A 20871-nucleotide genomic window follows, 5' to 3' on the forward strand; every position below is an offset into this window, starting at 1 on the left:
CTATATGTTTTGGAAGTGACATTTGATTGAAATGTGTTTACATTATTAGTAATATGATCACACATCTTACATTTCTTATTGTTGCATTTAAAACTACCTTTTCTTAATCGTTCACTGATGGTATTTTTATTTCCAAATTGATTCAATCTTTCTCCATTATTTTTATTTTGCATAATTTTAATCTTGTTTTTAACAATTTTGCTGGGTGCCAAAATCCTTTTTAGGTTTGGTGCCTTTTTAAAGACTACTGTTGGTTTTGTGTCGAGTAACTGACCCAATATAGGATCCTTCTTAAGGATTTTCCAATGTTTATCTATACTCCTTTTTATCATATCATGATTGCAATTGTATTCTGTAATGAACATGACTTGATTTTGTCGGCTCTCTTGAGATCTTTGAGAAGTATAAATTTCTGTCATCATTTTTAGCTCTTTCATATCCACTATTGATGATATATTCTGGATACCTTTTTTCTCTAAATCTTTTTATGAGAATTTGGCTCTGAGACTCATAATCTGTTATGTTACTACAATTTCTACGGACACGTTTGAACTGCCCGTAGGGTACATTTATCTTCCATGGGCGATGGTGATTGCTCCTATAATCTAGGTAACTATTACAGTCAACTTGTTTAAAGTGTGTACTGGTAATAATTCTGTTGTTATCGAAACGTATTGATAGGTCCAAGAAAACCACACCACTATCATCTATTGTACTAGTGAATTTTAAGCCTCTATTGTTATTATTTAGATGCTTAACGAAATTTTCTGCTGATGATTTGTCGCCTTTCCAGACGACAATCAGATCATCTACTGCGTTTGTAAGTATTCCATCTATATGTTACCTGAGCGTGTTTGCAGTTTGTAACAATATTACCCTATGTCTGGCGCCTTCTTACCTTCAATCTAGATTCGCTCAACGGTAATCATTCTAGCGTAAATCACAATTGCGCTCACATTTACATTCATACTAGAGGAATTTAACTTGCACGCAAACGATAGGGCTCCACCTGAAATCTAGCCCTTAGAGAGTTATAAAGGTCCACATTACAACTCTGCATACAAGTGTGTGTAATAAAATCTCAGATGAGACTTGAAGAGCAGGAGCAAGTCAGGAGGGCAAGCTCCATATGTGTTTGATAGAGTAAAAGGAAGAAAATGAACACTTGACTTCAAAGAAAAAAATATTTCTCAAAGACGCAAAGAACTACTTACCCAGAAAAAAATGCAAATGCTTTAGAGTTACAGTATTGTCTTTTGATCAATGAATAAAAATATTTGAGCTTGTTAACTTTGTTTTAGACCACAGTTCTTGCAATAAATAACATCTTATTTAACATTAAGAAACTGAAAAGAAATACAAATAGCATGTCTTAATTAAATGAGGTACATAGAAATAAAAGCATAGGTGCTCTAAAGAAATCAGAGAACTCTGCTTCCTTTCATTTAAGGGTCAGTGAACACTGTGGACGAGTTTAGACAACCTAAATTTAAAAAAAAAAAAAAAAAAAAAAAAAGCAATTCAAAAGAACTAAATTTAGAATAAGGTAAATGTTAAAGTTAAGAAAGACTTACGTCAACCCCCTTGGTTTTCACATGGAAGGCATTTAATAGATTGCTTAATTGATCTGTCAAGTTCAGCACTTCAGACGCCTCTGCCCGTGACGTTATCTTAAAATTCTCCTACAAATGGTCAAAAAGTAAAAAGTTAACTCTGGTTTAATGGATGCTAAAGATAGTGTATTAAGAGTTATATCATTTTAATATACTGCAATTTGAAAACATAAATTATGCTTACCTGATAATTTCATTTCCATTCATTACTTGTGGGAATCAAGAACCTGGCCACTAGGAGGAGGCAAAGACACCCCAGCCAAAGGCTTAAAACCTCCCCCACTCCCCTCATCCCCCAGTCATTCTGCCAATGGAACAAGGAACAGTAGGAGAAATATCAGAATATAAATGGTGCCAGAAGAATACAAATAAATTTAGGTCCGCCCACCGGAGAAACGGGCGGGAGCAGTGGACTCTCCTCCCACAGATGGAAATTAAAATATCAGGTAAGTATAATTTATGTTTTCCATCTTAATGGGAGGAGAGATCAGTGCTTCATTCATTACTTGCGGGAACAAATACCCAAGCTCTAGAGGACACTGAATGAAAAAAATGGGAGGGCAAAAGGAGGCGGACCCTAAACGGAGGGCACCACAGCCTGCAGAACCTCTCTCCCAAAAGCTGCTTCCGTAGAAGCAAAAACATAAAAATTTTGCAAAAGTATGTAAAGACCACCAAGTGGCCGCCTGCTCCAAACCTGCTCCATAGAGGCCTCGTTCTTAAAGGCCCAAGAAGAGGCCACAGCCCTAGTTGAGTGAGCCGTAATCCTCTAAGGAGGCTTATTTCCCGCTGTTTCATAGGCCAGATGGATCATGCTCCTCAACTAAAAGACAGTGAAGTGGCAGAGGCCCTCTGCCCCCTGCGCTCCCCAGAAAACACCACAAATAAAGACAAAGTCTGTCAGAACTCCTTTGTGGCCTGAAGATAAAACTTCAAGGCCCGAACCACATCCAAATTATGAAGCAACCTTTCCTTTGATGAAGAAGGGTTAGGACACAAAGAAGGAACTACTATTTCCTGATTGATGTTACGATTCGACATAACCTTGGGAAGAAACCCCAATCCAGTGCGAAGAACAGCCTTATCAGCGTGAAAAACCAGGTAAGGAGGCTCACATTGCAAGGCCGCTAACTCAGAGACTCTGCGTGCCGATGCAATCGCCAGTAGGAATAGGACTTTCTAGGAAAGAATTTTAATGTCAAGCACATGCAAAGGCTCAAATGGAGCCCTCTGCAAAACCTTAAGAACCAAGTTTAAGCTCCAGAAAGGAGCAGAATTTCTAAAGACAGGTCTGATCCTAGACAGAGCCTGAACGAAGGACTAAATGTCAGGAAGCTCCACTAGCTTCTTGTGTAACTACAGATAAAGCAGAAATCTGTCCCTTTCAGGAACTTGCGGCAAGACCCTTATTCAGACCGTCCTGAAGAAAGGCCAAAATTCTGGATACCCTAACCTTGTGCCAGGGGTATCCCCGTTCCTCACACTAGGACAAGTAGGTCCTCCACACCTTATGATAGATGCGCCGAGTGAAAGGCTTTCTGGCCTGATTGAGAGTATCAATCACTCCGAAAAACCTCTCCTGGCTAAGACTAGAAGTTCAATCTCCACGCAGTAAGCCTCAGAGAATCGAGATTTTGATGAGGAAGGGACACTGAACCAGCAAATCTCTGCAACAGGGTAACCTCCATGGAGGAGACGATGACATCCCCACCAGATCCGCAAGCAACGTCTTCTGCGGCCACAACAGAGCAATCAGTATAGCCGAAGCTTGCTCATGCTTGATGCGGGTCACTACTCGAAGTAGAAGAGGCAACGGAAATATGTAAAGTAGGTTGAACTCCCAGGGCACTGCTAAGGTGTCTATCAGCTCTGCCTAGGGATCCCTGGACCTCGACCCGTATCTGGGTAGCTTGAAGTTGAGTCTTGATGCCATGAGATCTATCTCAGGCGTCCCCCATCTGTTGCAGATCTCCACGAACATCTTGGGGTGGAGCGACCATTCCCCTGGATGAAATGATTGTCTGCTTAGAAAATCAGCTTTCCAGTTGTCCACATCCGGAATGTGGATCGCTGAGAGTGAACAATTGTGGGTCTCTGCCCATTCCAGAATCCGAGATACTTCCCTCATGGCTAGGGAGCTTCTCTTTCCTCCCTGATGGTTTATGTAGGCCACCGAAGTAATGTTATCCAACTGTAATCTGATGAATTGGGATGACCCCAGGGGGGCAAAGCCCTCAAATCGTTGAATATCGATCGAAGTTCCAGAAAATTTCATCGGTAGACTCGATTCCTCTCGAGTCCATCATCCCTGTGCCTTTCTGGCACCCCAAACAGCTCCCCATCCTGATAGACTAGCGTCCGTGGTCACAATCTCCCAGGATGGTCTCAAAAATTATGTCCCCTGGTACAGCTGTCCCGGACAGATCCACCAAGAGAGGCATTCCCTCGTTCCATTGTCTCAACATGCACAACTGAAGAGGTCTGAGATGGAACCTGGCGTATGGAATGACATCTATGCTGGATACCATGAGCCCAATCATCTCCATACACCTGGCCACAGATGTCCTTGAGGAGGTCTGAAGGGCAATCCTGAAACGCAATCTTGCAACATCTCTGATCTGATCAAGAATACCTTCATGGATAAGGAATCTATTATCGTACCCAGGAATTCCACCCTGTTGTTTGGGACTAGGGAACTCTTTCCTTCGTTTATCTTCCATCCGTGAGATTGAAGGAGAAGAGCCCTCGATTGTTCCTCTGCGAGACTGCAGGACGGAGCCTGGACCAGGATGTCGTCCAGATAAGGAGCCACTGTAATACCTCTGGTTCTAGATACCGCGAGCAGCGCTCCCAGAATCATTGTAAAGACTCTTGGGGCAGTCGCCAGACCGAACGGTAGGGCTACAAACTGGAAAGTTGGTCCAGAAATGTGAATCTTAGGAACCTGAAGTTATCCTTTTTGATCAGCACGTGAAGGTAAGTATCCTTCAAATCTATTGTTGACATGAACTGTCCCTCTTGAACTAGGGGCAGAATCGACCTGATCATCTCCATTTTGAATGATGGGACAGAAACTTGTTTAGACACTTTAGGTCCAGAATTGGGCGAAACGTGCCCTCCTTCTTTGGGACCACGAAATGGTTTGAATAATACCCAAGACCTCTTTCTGCTAGAGGGACTGGGACGATTACTCCGACAGAGGAGAGATCCCTCACGCATCCTAGGAAGGCGTCTCTCTTCTCTGGACTTGATGATAGGTTTGACAGGAGGAATCTGCCTCTGGGCGGATGAGTCTTGAACCCTATCCTGTAACCCTGGGCACCGACCTCCAGAACCCAAGGGTCCTGAACGTCTCTTATCCAGGCCTCTGCAAAAAGAGATAGTCTGCCCCCTACGCGGTCCAGAGATGGATCGGGGGCCGCCCTTTCATGCCGATTTGGTCTCGGCGGGCTTCTTACTCTGCTTGGTTTTGTTCCAAGAGTTAGCGGTCTTCCAAGATCCCTTGGACTGCTCTGACTTTGCAACAGGCTGCTGGCAATGAGACTTGTCCCAACAAAAGGGCTGAAAAGTAGACCTTAGGTTTATTCTTCTTATCCTGCAGCAGGAAAGCACCCTTGCCAGCCACCAGTGACCGTGTATATAATAGAGTCCAGGCCTGGACCAAAAAGAACCTTCCCTTTAAACGGGAGGGAAAGTAATCTAGACTTGGAAGTCATTTCAGCAGACCACAACTTTAACCACAGAGCCCTATGGGCTAAAACAGAAAAACCTGATGTCTTGGTATTCAGGCGAATATTCTGCATATTTGCATCACAGATGAACAAATGAGCTACCCTTAAGGCGTTCCTGAATCTCCTGGAGGGGAGTCTCCACCTCGACCATAGCTGACAGAGCGTCACACCAATAGGTAGCCGCACCAGCCACCGCCGCTGCAGGTTGAAAAACGATCTTAACAGAATCTATGCTGTGGAACAGGACCTTTCAAGTGTGACAGGGTAGTAGCGTCGCTCCTGACATGGACTTTAGAGCAAAAAAGCAGGAAGCGAAACTCGTCAACGCTAATTGCTTATGGAGCTGTTAATCTGAGTCGGGATGGTTTCGCAGAAAGACTCTCCTTCCATCTCCGGACTCTAACATTCATCCATGCTCTCACTGATAGGCTGAAAGGACTACTTAAAACTCCAGTGCCATTTCGAAGAGTACTACCCTCCATAAGATACTACTCTGAATCTTCCGACACTTCTCTGCCAACCTCCTGTGATGAAAGGCAAAGAATGACTGGGGATGAGGGGAGTGAGGGAGGTATTTAAGCCTTTGGCTGGGGTGTCTTTGCCTCCTCCTGGTGGCCAGGTTCGTAATTCCCACAAGTAATGAATGAAGCAGTGGACTTTCCTCCGATTAAGATGGAAAAAGATAGATAGTCCCTTTATCACACATTCCCCAGTTTTGCACAACTAACACTGTTATATTAATATACTTTTCACCTCTGTGATTACCTTGTATCTAAACCTCTGCAGACTTCCCCCTTATCTCACTTCTTTTGACAGAATTGCAAAAGAAGTGCGATAAGGCTGAATGGGCTGGAAAACTGTATAAGAAGCGTCAGTTAAGCATTGTGGAGGTTCCTTGCCAGTTTGGGGTTGCATTTATGCAAATGGCGTAGGGGATTTGGTCAGAATTAATGGCTGTCTGCTGAGAAGTACAGGCAGATACTAATCCATCATGCAGTACCTTGAGGCCCCAAATTTATTCTGCACCATGACAACTCCAAACATAAAGAGAAAGTCATTAATAACTATCTTCAGCATAAAAAAAAGAACAAGGAGTCCTAGAATTGATGTTAAGACTACACAGAGTACTGATCTCAACATCAAAGTATGTGCAAGTGTACCTAGAAGAATTGATGCTGTTTTAAAAGCAAAGGGTAGTCACATAAAATACTAATTTAGTTTTTTCTTCTGTTGACTTGCTTTGCATTTTGTTAGATGATAAAAATAAACTATTAGCATTTCTATTTTTGAAAGCATTCTTACATTACAGAATTTTTCCACACCTGTCTAAAAACCTTTGCACAGTACCGTAATTAATATGCATTGTGTTAAATATGCTACAACACAGCAAATGACTTCACAAGTTGTAACAAGGATATATACATACCGAATATGTTAAAGCTAGTGGCCTTTGATCTGAAGGATCATTTACCTGGTAGAAAGTAAGAAAACAAAATGTATTCAGAGTGTTATTTAATAATAATTAAAATGTTATTTAATTCATAAACATGAAAACAACAGACTAGAACTAAATGCTTTATATTGTTGTGTGATGTATATTTGAAAGAGACTTTAGATATTTTTTCTGTTGATGCAGTGACATTTTTTCAAAATATATAGTATGTGAGATTATTGTCTAACAAGCAGCAAAGCCCACATTCACGTAATCAGTGTAGTGAGATTTCCTTACTCTGTGCTTCCCTTCAAACCATGGAGCTTTGCTCTTTGACAAAGAGTAACAGCTTCAAACTGGTCATATGTTTGGCAGAGGGGTTGATGCAGCCTCATTACACTAGGGTCTTTTTTTTTTTTACACTGTTAAGAACAGACTAAAGTAAGTGTTTTTAAGCTTATATTTTGGGCTATGGATGTTTATTGGCTACTGCTAAATAACACTATTTGTACTCTAACAAAGTAAAGTCTCTACTACCTCTATTAAAGCACACTTTTTCTACCCACTAATCTTCACACTCTCTTCCTTTGAAATCCTAATTAAATAGAAGTCCTTATTAAGAATAATAGTGCAGTTCCCCCAAATAACCTATTTCCTGGTGTTGGCTAAAATATAAGTCATCAAAATCAAATATCTGCAGCCATTTAAATATTATGAGCAATACATCTCAGCTAGTCTCATATAATCAAATTTGCTTATATTACTGTGGGAATTTTTTAAGCCATTAACTCTTTCATTTAACTACATCTACCTATAGGGTGTCATCTATGCACCCAATTTCCTCTTAGGTCAGTTACTGGAGTACAGAATGACTGTCTTTTAGGATGTGAGGTGAGTTATTGGAGTGCAAAAGAAGACTTGGGCTCACTTTACAAAGCCAAAAAATAAACAAATATCTGTCACACATTGCAAACCTAAAACCAGAAGCATTAATCAAACTGCTGCAATTTGGACATGCAAATAAATATAGTAACTTTGAAGACAAGGTTAAAAAAACAAAAGTCCATTAAGTTTAATCCATACACGTCCTCTTTGATCCATGTTTCCATAATTAAAAAAACGCCAAATTAACTGACAGTAAAACAAACAACAAGCCTGCCAAATTAATATAAGTAATCCTAACCATGGACTTTTTTTAGGTGGAGTTACAAGTTTGACTGGTCTTCCAGTCAAAACCCATCTCCATTGCTCGTTCTGGTAACCCCTTTTCACAGTTTTCTTGGAACAAACAGCTTATTTCTGTACAACTGATATATTTAGATAAAGTAATCATAGAATCTCTCAAATACCTCTTTCTAGCATAAGCAGGTCAACTTTTGCTAACAAATGCTACACTGTGAAAATGGAAGGCTACAGATGTTTACCAATGATTATATAAGCCACTGGAGTTTGGATAATGCTGCATTAGGATTCTATACTTTATCTTGCAACCTTAAACACTATTTGAAGTTTTTACCTATGTAGATTGTTTGTGGACAGTAATAGTCCGACATAAATTTCTCTGTTAGGACAGAGAATTGTTTTTCAGTCCTTATGTCCCTGCCATTAACGTGTGATGTTGGGGCACATACTCACTACTTGATAGCTCATGAACTTAATCTGTTTATCTCCATTTCATACTGGATGATACAAATGTTCACATAATCACAACTGGTTGTCATGGTGAAAAAGGACATGCCATCTTATCAAGAAAATATATATTGTTACGATTTGTAAAACAAGAATAAAACTTACTTTTTTCCTTTTTTCGTCACTCCTGTAAAACAAAAAAATTAGTACAGTTTAGTAAAATATTGTTTTCATACACTGGCTACCAGATTTCTATTTTAATTATATTTTTCAATATTTATAGAAAACAAATATAATTGTTTTTAAATTGCACATACTATTCTCTATTAATATTCTAATAATTGCATTTTTTGCGTTGAATGCATCTTTATATCTAGCAGATTTAATGATTAATGTAATTTTAAGATGAAAACAAATTATTCTTACCTGATAATTTTCAGGAATGACGGGAAGAGTCCACAGCTGCATTCATTACTATTGGGAATACAGAACCTGGCCACCAGGAGGAGGCAAAGACACCACAGCCAAAGGCTTAAATACCACCCCCACTTCCCTCATCCCCCAGTCCTCCTGCCAAGGGAACAAGGAACAGTAGGAGAAATATCAGGGTGAAAAAAGGTGCCAGAAGAACAAAAAAATTACTGCCGCCTCAGACAAAACACGGGCGGGAGCTGTGGACTTTTCCCATCAGAAGAAAAGAAAATAATCATCAGGTAAGCATAATTTATGTTTTCTTCTTAAACGGTAAGAGTCCACAGCTGCATTCATTACTTTTGGGAAAACAATACCCAAGCTAGAGGACACTGAATGCAAACAACGGGTGGGTACAAAAAGGCGGCCCCTTCGAAAGGCACCACAGCCTGAAATTACCTGACACCCTATAAAAATATAAACGACACGGGTAAAAACCCGAAGCCCAGGTAACTGCACATTAGTTACACCACCAGCAAAGCTGAGCTAGAGACCACTCAGTCCCAGAGTCCGTTGAGCACAAACAGCCTCCAAGGAGTCAGCCCCGCAGCTTTCAACTCCCATGAAGAGTACCTGGTCGAAAGACAAGGACCGCAACCTGCCCCCAAAAGGGAGAACAGATTACAAGAAGAAATCATTCCATACGGCTCAACAAACCATACTCAGGGAAACACATCCCAAGAGGACTCGACAACACATGAGTTCCCTATTGCCTCGTATCAGATCGAAACCTGCAGGCTAGACAAGCATAGACAGCAGAAAATAGGATAACTATCCCAGCAGTTAGTAAAGAGCTCTCCAGAGAACACCAACCGTCTGAACAGGAACTCTCAGTGACCAGCTTCCAGATAGGAAGCTGACTCACCATCGTGCAATCCAAACCACAGAAAGGCGTTTTAAAGCCTGCTAGCACACATTCAAGGTGCAAATAGCTGTAGCTGGTTTCAAACTGCAAACCTTCCAAAAACTCAACAAGAGCCCTCCGAATAACGGGCTCAAAGGAGCGTCCCCTCCCAGCACCAGACGCCAGTAGAAAAGAGGAGGACAGCAAAAGTCCTCCCACCGATGGGGAGGACAGACTCCAGAAGAAAACAGTCAACACTGCATAGAATAACCGATCCCTGACCTTCCCTTCATTGTATTGGTCCTAGCCCAAAGGCTAGTCAAAGACCAAAGACATAGTCCCAGACCTCTGAAAGAAAAGAATGGATCTACGAGGAGCCAAAGCCCCAGAGTAGAAATCTGACCGCCACTACAAAACAACATGCTACCGTGAGTCAGGACAGACTTGTGCTCGGGTACGAGACCCCCTACACTGCTGTCTTCCTTAAAGAGGAACGCTGCTCAAGGTAAAAAGGGTTCTCAGACACCCAGCATCTAAATATCAGAATCCAACATATAACAGGAGCCCATCAGGGTTCAACCCCCAGCTTCCTGCTGCAGGAACGGTGGAACCGGTTACTACCCAATATCTCCCTTTCCAGGATTCTGAAAACACAAGAAGGGAAAAAAAAAACCTTACAAGGCAAGAAAAACAAGGACCCACAAGTCGCCACAGATACAAAGGTAACTGCGAACCAGGAGAACCAATCCCCACTCTAGGAGAGAAAGGACTAAATCAACTGAAACCACACTACCATAGAGGTGAAATTCCTCGGCCATATAGCCAACCCAGTTGACAGACACCTGGAGTCTACAAGGAACATCAAATGCGCCAGAAGACCAGTAGGGACCCGTCAAGAGAGACCTAGAACCTAAGCCACAGGCAGATAGACATCTCCCATGAGAAACAGATCCCCGCCCCCCCACAGAGAGGCACGTGGGACAACAAACACCTAAGGTGAGACCGAACCATCCACACCCAATCCAGGGAGCGGCATGGTCCTAGGCCAGAGTTCTCGAAAAACGGAATCAATCGAAAGATCTAACTTCCTGAGGAACCCTAAGCTTCCTCCTATGATTAGGAGTGCACCATCTAAAGTCCGTAGACTTGGAGATCTAGCAACAGCCTCAAACCCAAGAGTCTGAAAAACAAACGTCTGAACAGTTTAGGAATTCGGAACCCAGTGCTCCTGGATCGCAATGAAAAATCTAATAGACAAGCGTAACCACGTGTTACACACGCTGGCAAGGTAACATTCAACACCCGAAGGTGAATGTGAACCCCGGACCTTGCTTGCCATCCCAGAGAGATAGACGTAAGCATCCTCCACAAAGCACGTAACAGTGCATCGAGGATAAATGGTCAACTACCTGACCCCAGAAGGGCTACCGTCAGAAACCGACCTCGGCTTTTTACTGTTAAGCCCCAAGGCTAGCTTAGCAACGAGGACACAGGTAACCCCCGAATGTCGAAGACCATGGTCAGACCAAGGGTATTATATGGAAGAGATAACAGCCAGAGATCCCGCAGGACCGATCTTCCAAAAACCCCTTTGACAGGGTAAAAGCTGGAAGCCTCGCAGCTTCCCACAGAATGCAGGGAAACCCCTGCACTCCACTTCTTAGAGTAAAGCAACTCAGAGCAAAGGAAGAAGGACATGCCCGCTCCTCCAGACCAGATGACCCACCCAAGGCGGGAAAGGAGACTCCGCCACCACAAGAAAATGTTTATAAGGCAAAGGAGTCAGTATCCAGAAGAACCTCAAGTGAAGACACAAATCGCTCACCACTCGGAATTCTAGACCACATAGGTCACTCACATCTCCCAACTCCAAAGGAATGGAAAGTACGGTTCTGAGTCCCCAGGGACCTGAAAGAACCATGATGATGTCTGAAAGACAGATCCGTATCCCAGACGAGTAGCCAGAAAAAAAACAACAACCTTAGATCGGCATTCTAACTACACACTAGGCCTCTTCGAATTAGCATATGGATTCCGGGCTCGAATCCTAAGTGACAATCAGAATTCGACAGGATTAAATCAGCAGCACGAGGGCGACATGAACCCAGGTACCTGCCTGGTATAAGGACACTCCAGAACTGCCCAAGGTCCAAGAAAATGCGACCCGAAGGATCGATAAATGAACTAGAAAACATAATTCTATTATTCAAGAAGTGCGCAACATCTGTGGAAGTGCCCACGCGACCACAAAATCGCAAGTATCAGCTCCAGAGAAGAACGTTTTAAAAAACGGAAATCTAACAGACATGAGCTTAAGAAAAAAATAAATAAACATCCATCCGGATGAAAAAGAAAAGGAAGGCAGCACCCCAAGGTGAATGAGAACGCCAACAGTACCAGCCGATCAGAGGCCCCATTCACCCAAGCTCAGAACTGGAACCGAAACATAAAGAAAAATAAAATGGAGACGGTAAGGAGATTGGCTTCATCCAATTTGCCATCCAGCATCTAAGGCCACGGATCCCTCGGCCCACTAGGACAGGGATCCTCTAACATCGCCAAAACATGCCTTAAAAGAACATGTAGATGTGCCAGCCTATAACGAAAGGCTAAATCATCTCTCGTCGGAAAACGAAAGACCCCGACCCTAAGGTTGGGGCCCCTGAAGCCTAAGAGGAAAATGCTTCCCCAGGAGGCCGAACTCCTGGTTAACAAAACACGGACAGCATTTTAGAAATACCTCACTTGGGAGATATAAATGAGACAGCGCCATAGAAATGGCCATGCGGGACCGGGCCGTAACCTCTGGAGGAAACAAGCCACCCTCCGAAGAGGGAGTAAAGGCCATAGGGACACCTGCTTGCAAGCGCCTCACAGGACATGGAAAGCTCGGAGGCGGATGGCTCAACACACTCTAAGCTCCCAGATTCGGGAGAAGAGAGTACTCTAGAACGGCAATCGGAACATAACCGATGGGCATTGATTACCCGGCCATTTCATATTCATCACAAGACACATTCTCCGTATCGGAGACATCTGTGTCTAAAATATCAGAATCCTCCATAATCTTGGAATTACAAAAATAACAAAAACCAACTGGCACCCTGTTTACACCCCCAATGCTGGGGCACTCACCACCACCACCACCTCCTGTGAACCAGACAACCCACGAGCTAGACTCTCTCTGTCGCACACAGCCCGCATACGGAAGTGAGAAACAAACGTAACCACACCCGTCACGAGGTGCACCGTGCCAGTCACAAAAAGGGCGCGCAATCTCGAGAGATTGCGTCAATAAAATAGGCTGTTATGCTCCGTGAAGCTGTGAGCCTAGGTATTGCTACACATTAGCAGATAGAGCCATATAACAAACATGATTAAAGTCCCGCCTTTTCAATAACCCCCCTCAGGAGATATTAACCCATGATTCCTTATTAAGATAAAAGGAGTCCCACTGGGACCCTACCTTATTACGTTAACATTACATTCACATATTGAAGTAAAATGAAACGATCTTACCGGAATCTACGCCATGGAGCAGGAACACGGCCCTTCAAGTGTGACAGATAGTAGCCTCGTTTCTGACATAGACCTAAGTGAATAAAGGTATTCACGAAACTCGTCAATGCTGATTACCAAGTAGCTGTTAATATGAGTCGGATGGTTTCGCAGGAAAAAACTCTCCCTGCATCTCTGGACTCTAACTTTCATCCATGCTCTCTCACTGAGAGGCTGACAGGATTACTTAAAACTCCAGTCCCATAGCGAAGAGTACTACCCTCCATAAGAGACGATGAGGGAAGTGGGGGAGGTATTTAAGCCTTCGGCTGGGGTGTCCTTGCCTCCTCCTGGTGGCCAGGTTCTGTATTCCCCAAAAGTAATGAATGCAGCTGTGGACTCTTCCAGTTTAAGAAGAAAATGTACTGAAAGAGCGAACACATACCCACTGAAACCAAATATAACATTTTTAATGACTTATTCCCTTATTGAGATTGCAATATAAAACGTTTAACATGACAGTCAAGCCAAAATGAAACTTTCAGATAGGGCATGCATTTTTAAAATGTACTTTTAACATCAAATTTGCTTTGTTCTTTTGGTATTCTTTGTAGAAAGCTAAACCTAGGTAGGCTCAAACAGATTCCTAAGTCGTTAAAGGCTACTTCTTTTCTCAGTGCATTTTGCCAGTTTTTCACAGTTAGATAATGTTAGATATGTGTGCCATATAGATATCACTGTGCTTACTGCCGTGGAGTTATTCATGAGTCAATACTGATTTTTCACAATTTAAAGTAATGAGTGCCACCATGTTCAAAATGAATAAGACAGTTAGGGACACATATAAAGCAGGCAATAACGCAAAGTGTGGCAAACCCTGCCGATAGCCGATTTAACAATCCTAATTCCGCCCAAGAAAGTATCCGTGATACTTCTTTCATTCCACACAAGCTTGTTTGCACACTCCTTTTTTTTTTTTTTTTTTTACACTTTTAAACAATGCCCTCCTTAACTAACACTGAATGTTTTTTTTTTTTTTTTTTCGTTTCAAAAGAGCTTTATTGAAATGAATTTAGATTTACAACATATGCATGAATATACATTCCTTCAAATGAACATGGAAAAGAAGAGTTACATATAAAACCTAGAGATGCACATCCATGTACAAACTTATACAAAGCTCCTTCTTTTTCTTTCTTTTTTTCTCTTGAACAGTTTCAATGGTTTACAGATCAAATCATGTACCTTGCCTACAAATCCCAATCAATGGGATCCATGTCACATTTAACTTTCACATCCAGCAATACAGTTTAGACGGTCATATTTAAGAAGAGTTACAGAAAAGCAAGTTTGAGAGATAGAAGGAAATAGAGGAATAGGGGTAGGGGGATGGTGAGGGGGAAGAGAGAAAAATAAAATAAAATAATAATAATAAAATTTTTTTATTATTCTATGTCCCTGTCGTTTTAAATAGTGCCCTTCCAGGTTGCTACGATCATTTCGGTTTGCATACTCCTTTTTATTGCCTGTTCTATATGTGTCACTAAATTGTCCTCATCAAAAGAGATAAAAAAACATAATTTATGCTTACCTGATAAATTTATTTCTCTTGTAGTGTGTTCAGTCCACGGGTCATCCATTACTTATGGGATATATTCTCCTTCCCAACAGGAAGTTGCAAGAGGATCACCCAAGCAGAGCTGCTATATAGCTCCTCCCCTCACATGTCATATCCAGTCATTCGACCGAAACAAGACGAGAAAGGAGAAACTATAAGGTGCAGTGGTGACTGGAGTTATAATTTTAAAATTTAGAACCTGCCTTAAAAAAAGACAGGGCGGGCCGTGGACTGAACACACTACAAGAGAAAACATAATTTATGTAAGAACTTACCTGATAAATTCATTTCTTTCATATTAACAAGAGTCCATGAGCTAGTGACGTATGGGATATACATTCCTACCAGGAGGGGCAAAGTTTCCCAAACCTTAAAATGCCTATAAATACACCCCTCACCACACCCACAAATCAGTTTAACGAATAGCCAAGAAGTGGGGTGATAAGAAAAAAAGTGCGAAGCATATAAAATAAGGAATTGGAATAATTGTGCTTTATACAAAAAAATCATAACCACCACAAAAAAGGGTGGGCCTCATGGACTCTTGTTAATATGAAAGAAATGAATTTATCAGGTAAGTTCTTACATAAATTATGTTTTCTTTCATGTAATTAACAAGAGTCCATGAGCTAGTGACGTATGGGATAATGAATACCCAAGATGTGGATCTTTCCACACAAGAGTCACTAGAGAGGGAGGGATAAAATAAAGACAGCCAATTCCTGCTGAAAATAATCCACACCCAAAATAAAGTTTAATGAAAAACATAAGCAGAAGATTCAAACCGAAACCACTGCCTGAAGTACCTTTCTACCAAAAACTGCTTCAGAAGAAGAGAATACATCAAAATGGTAGAATTTAGTAAAAGTATGCAAAGAGGACCAAGTCGCTGCTTTGCAAATCTGATCAACTGAAGCTTCATTCCTAAACGCCCAGGAAGTAGAAACTGACCTAGTAGAATGAGCTGTAATCCGCTGAGGCGGAGTCTTACCCGATTTAACATAGGCAAGATGAATTAAAGATTTCAACCAGGATGCCAAAGAAATGGCAGAAGCTTTCTGGCCTTTTCTAGAACCAGAAAAGATGACAAATAGACTAGAAGTCTTTCGGAAAGATTTAGTAGCTTCAACATAATATTTCAAAGCTCTAACAACATCCAAAGAATGTAACGATTTTTCCTTAGAATTCTTAGGATTAGGACATAATGAAGGAACCACGATTTCTCTACTAATGTTGTTGGAATTCACAACCTTAGGTAAAAATTCAAAAGAAGTTCGCAACACCGCCTTATCCTGATGAAAAATCAGAAAAGGAGACTCACAAGAAAGAGCAGATAATTCAGAAACTCTTCTGGCAGAAGAGATGGCCAAAAGGAACAAAACTTTCCAAGAAAGCAATTTAATGTCCAATGAATGCATAGGTTCAAACGGAGGAGCTTGAAGAGCTCCCAGAACCAAATTCAAACTCCATGGAGGAGAAATTGACTTAATGACAGGTTTTATACGAACCAAAGCTTGTACAAAACAATGAATATCAGGAAGAATAGCAATCTTTCTGTGAAAAAGAACAGAAAGAGCAGAGATTTGTCCTTTCAAGGAACTTGCGGACAAACCCTTATCTAAACCATCCTGAAGAAATTGTAATATTCTCGGAATTCTAAAAGAATACCAAGAAAAATGATGAGTAAGACACCAAGAAATATAAGTCTTCCAGACTCTATAATATATCTCTCTAGATACAGATTTACGAGCCTGTAACATAGTATCAATCACAGAGTCAGAGAAACCTCTTTGACTAAGAATCAAGCGTTCAATCTCCATACCTTTAAATTTAAGGATTTCAGATCCGGATGGAAAAAAGGACCTTGCGACAGAAGGTCTGGTCTTAACGGAAGAGTCCATGGTTGGCAAGATGCCATCCGGACAAGATCCGCATACCAAAACCTGTGAGGCCATGCCGGAGCTATTAGCAGAACAAACGAGCATTCCCTCAGAATCTTGGAGATTACTCTTGGAAGAAGAACTAGAGGCGGAAAGATATAGGCAGGATGATACTTCCAAGGAAGTGATAATGCATCCACTGCCTCCGCCTGAGGATCCCGGGATCTGGACAGATACCTGGGAAGTTTCTTGTTTAGATGAGAAGCCATCAGATCTATCTCTGGAAGCCCCCACATTTGAACAATCTGAAGAAATACCTCTGGGTGAAGAGACCATTCGCCCGGATGCAACGTTTGGCGACTGAGATAATCCGCTTCCCAATTGTCTACACCTGGGATATGAACCGCAGAGATTAGACAGGAGCTGGATTCCGCCCAAACCAAAATTCGAGATACTTCTTTCATAGCCAGAGGACTGTGAGTCCCTCCTTGATGATTGATGTATGCCACAGTTGTGACATTGTCTGTCTGAAAACAAATGAACGATTCTCTCTTCAGAAGAGGCCAAAACTGAAGAGCTCTGAAAATTGCACGGAGTTCCAAAATATTGATCGGTAATCTCACCTCCTGAGATTCCCAAACTCCCTGTGCCGTCAGAGATCCCCACACAGCTCCCCAACCTGTGAGACTTGCATCTGTTGAAATTACAGTCCAGGTCGGAAGAACAAAAGAAGCCCCCTGAATTAAACGATGGTGATCTGTCCACCACGTTAGAGAGTGTCGAACAATCGGTTTTAAAGATATTAATTGATATATCTTCGTGTAATCCCTGCACCATTGGTTCAGCATACAGAGCTGAAGAGGTCGCATGTGAAAACGAGCAAAGGGGATCGCGTCCGATGCAGCAGTCATAAGACCTAGAATTTCCATGCATAAGGCTACCGAAGGGAATGATTGAGACTGAAGGTTTCGACAAGCTGTAATCAATTTTAGACGTCTCTTGTCTGTTAAAGACAGAGTCATGGACACTGAATCTATCTGGAAACCCAGAAAGGTTACCCTTGTTTGAGGAATCAAAGAACTTTTTGGTAAATTGATCCTCCAACCATGATCTTGAAGAAACAACACAAGTCGATTCGTATGAGACTCTGCTAAATGTAAAGACTGAGCAAGTACCAAGATATCGTCCAAATAAGGAAATACCACAATACCCTGTTCTCTGATTACAGACAGAAGGGCACCGAGAATCTTTGTGAAAATTCTTGGAGCTGTAGCAAGGCCAAACGGTAGAGCCACAAATTGGTAATGCTTGTCTAGAAAAGAGAATCTCAGGAACTGAAAATGATCTGGATGAATCGGAATATGCAGATATGCATCCTGTAAATCTATTGTGGACATATAATTCCCTTGCTGAACAAAAGGCAATATAGTCCTTACAGTTACCATCTTGAACGTTGGTATCCTTACATAACGATTCAATAATTTTAGATCCAGAACTGGTCTGAAGGAATTCTCCTTCTTTGGTACAATGAAGAGATTTGAATAAAACCCCATCCCCTGTTCCGGAACTGGAACTGGCATAATTACTCCAGCCAACTCTAGATCTGAAACACAATTCAGAAATGCTTGAGCTTTCACTGGATTTACTGGGACACGGGAAAGAAAAAATCTCTTTGCAGGAGGTCTCATCTTGAAACCAATTCTGTACCCTTCTGAAACAATGTTCTGAATCCAAAGATTGTGAACAGAATTGATCCAAATTTCTTTGAAAAAACGTAACCTGCCCCCTACCAGCTGAACTGGAATGAGGGCCGTACCTTCATGTGAACTTAGAAGCAGGCTTTGCCTTTCTAGCAGGCTTGGATTTATTCCAGACTGGAGATGGTTTCCAAACTGAAACTGCTCCTGAGGACGAAGGATCAGGCTTTTGTTCTTTGTTGAAACGAAAGGAACGAAAACGATTGTTAGCCCTGTTTTTACCTTTAGATTTTTTATCCTGTGGTAAAAAAGTTCCTTTCCCACCAGTAACAGTTGAAATAATAGAATCCAACTGAGAACCAAATAATTTGTTTCCCTGGAAAGAAATGGAAAGTAGAGTTGATTTAGAAGCCATATCAGCATTCCAAGTCTTAAGCCATAAAGCTCTTCTGGCTAAGATAGCCAGAGACATAAACCTAACATCAACTCTAATAATATCAAAAATGGCATCACAGATAAAATTATTAGCATGCTGGAGAAGAATAATAATATCATGAGAATCACGATTTGCTACTTGTTGCGCTAGAGTTTCCAACCAAAAAGTTGAAGCTGCAGCAACATCAGCCAATGATATAGCAGGTCTAAGAAGATTACCTGAACACAGATAAGCTTTTCTTAGAAAAGATTCAATTTTTCTATCTAAAGGATCCTTAAACGAGGTACCATCTGACGTAGGAATGGTAGTACGTTTAGCAAGGGTAGAAATAGCCCCATCAACTTTAGGGATTTTGTCCCAAAATTCTAACCTGTCAGGCGGAACAGGATATAATTGCTTAAAACGTTTAGAAGGAGTAAATGAATTACCCAATTTATCCCATTCTTTGGAAATCACTGCAGAAATAGCATTAGGAACAGGAAAAACTTCTGGAATAACCGCAGGAGCTTTAAAAACCTTATCCAAACGTATAGAATTAGTATCAAGAGGACTAGAATCCTCTATTTCTAAAGCAATTAGTACTTCTTTAAGTAAGAAGCGAATAAATTCCATCTTAAATAAATATGAAGATTTATCAGCATCGATCTCTGAGATAGAATCCTCTGAACCAGAAGAGTCCAAAGAATCAGAATGATGGTGTTCATTTAAAAATTCATCTGTAGAGAGAGAAGATTTAAAAGACTTTTTACGTTTACTAGAAGGAGAAATAACAGACAAAGCCTTCTTTATGGATTCAGAAACAAAATCTCTTATGTTATCAGGAACATTCTGCACCTTAGATGTTGAGGGAACTGCAACAGGCAATGGTACATTACTAAAGGAAATATTATCTGCTTTAACAAGTTTGTCATGACAATTATTACAAACAACAGCTGGAGGAATAGCTACCAAAAATTTACAGCAGATACACTTAGCTTTGGTAGATCCAGCAGGCAGTGATTTTCCTGTAGTATCTTCTGGCTCAGATGCAACGTGAGACATCTTGCAATATGTAAGAGAAAAAACAACATATAAAGCAAAATAGATCAAATTCCTTATAAGACAGTTTCAGGAATGGGAAAGAATGCCAAATATCAAGCTTCTAGCAACCAGAAGCAAATGAAAAATGAGACTGAAATAATGTGGAGACAAAAGCGACGCCCATATTTTTTAGCGCCAAATAAGACGCCCACATTATTTGGCGCCTAAATGCTTTTGGCGCCAAAAATGACGCCACATCCGGAACGCCGACATTTTTGGCGCAAAATAACGTCAAAAAATGACGTAACTTCCGGCGACACGTATGACGCCGGAAACGGAAAAGAATTTTTGCGCCAAAAAAGTCCGCGCCAAGAATGACGCAATAAAATGAAGCATTTTCAGCCCCCGCGAGCCTAACAGCCCACAGGGAAAAAAGTCAAATTTTTGAGGTAAGAAAAATATGATAATTCAATGCATAATCCCAAATATGAAACTGACTGTCTGAAAATAAGGAAAGTTGAACATTCTGAGTCAAGGCAAATAAATGTTTGAATACATATATTTAGAACTTTATAAATAAAGTGCCCAACCATAGCTTAGAGTGTCACAGAAAATAAGACTTACTTACCCCAGGACACTCATCTACATGTTTGTAGAAAGCCAAACCAGTACTGAAACGAGAATCAGTAGAGGTAATGGTAAATATAAGAGTATATCGTCGATCTGAAAAGGGAGGTAAGAGATGAATCTCTACGACCGATAACAGAGAACCTTATGAAATAGACCCCGTAGAAGGAGATCACTGCATTCAATAGGCAATACTCTCTTCACATCCCTCTGACATTCACTGCACGCTGAGAGGAAAACCGGGCTCCAACTTGCTGCGGAGCGCATATCAACGTAGAATCTAGCACAAACTTACTTCACCACCTCCCTTGGAGGCAAAGTTTGTAAAACTGATTTGTGGGTGTGGTGAGGGGTGTATTTATAGGCATTTTAAGG

The 20871-nt window shown here is 41.4% G+C and overlaps 1 protein-coding gene across 1 annotated transcript in view; it reads right to left on the reverse strand.

The window, feature by feature from the left end:
- The window catches only part of LOC128660490 (uncharacterized), a gene marked incomplete in the record, with an annotated part of 570712 nt that overhangs the window by 66077 nt on the left and 483764 nt on the right, over positions 1 to 20871 (reverse strand). The window contains 3 exon segments of the mRNA XM_053714367.1: positions 1575 to 1682; positions 6771 to 6815; positions 8571 to 8592. Coding sequence (XP_053570342.1) covers positions 1575 to 1682; positions 6771 to 6815; positions 8571 to 8592 — 175 coding nt within the window.

Source organism: Bombina bombina, chromosome 5, assembly GCF_027579735.1.
Source record: "Bombina bombina isolate aBomBom1 chromosome 5, aBomBom1.pri, whole genome shotgun sequence".
Classification (NCBI taxonomy): domain Eukaryota; kingdom Metazoa; phylum Chordata; class Amphibia; order Anura; family Bombinatoridae; genus Bombina; species Bombina bombina.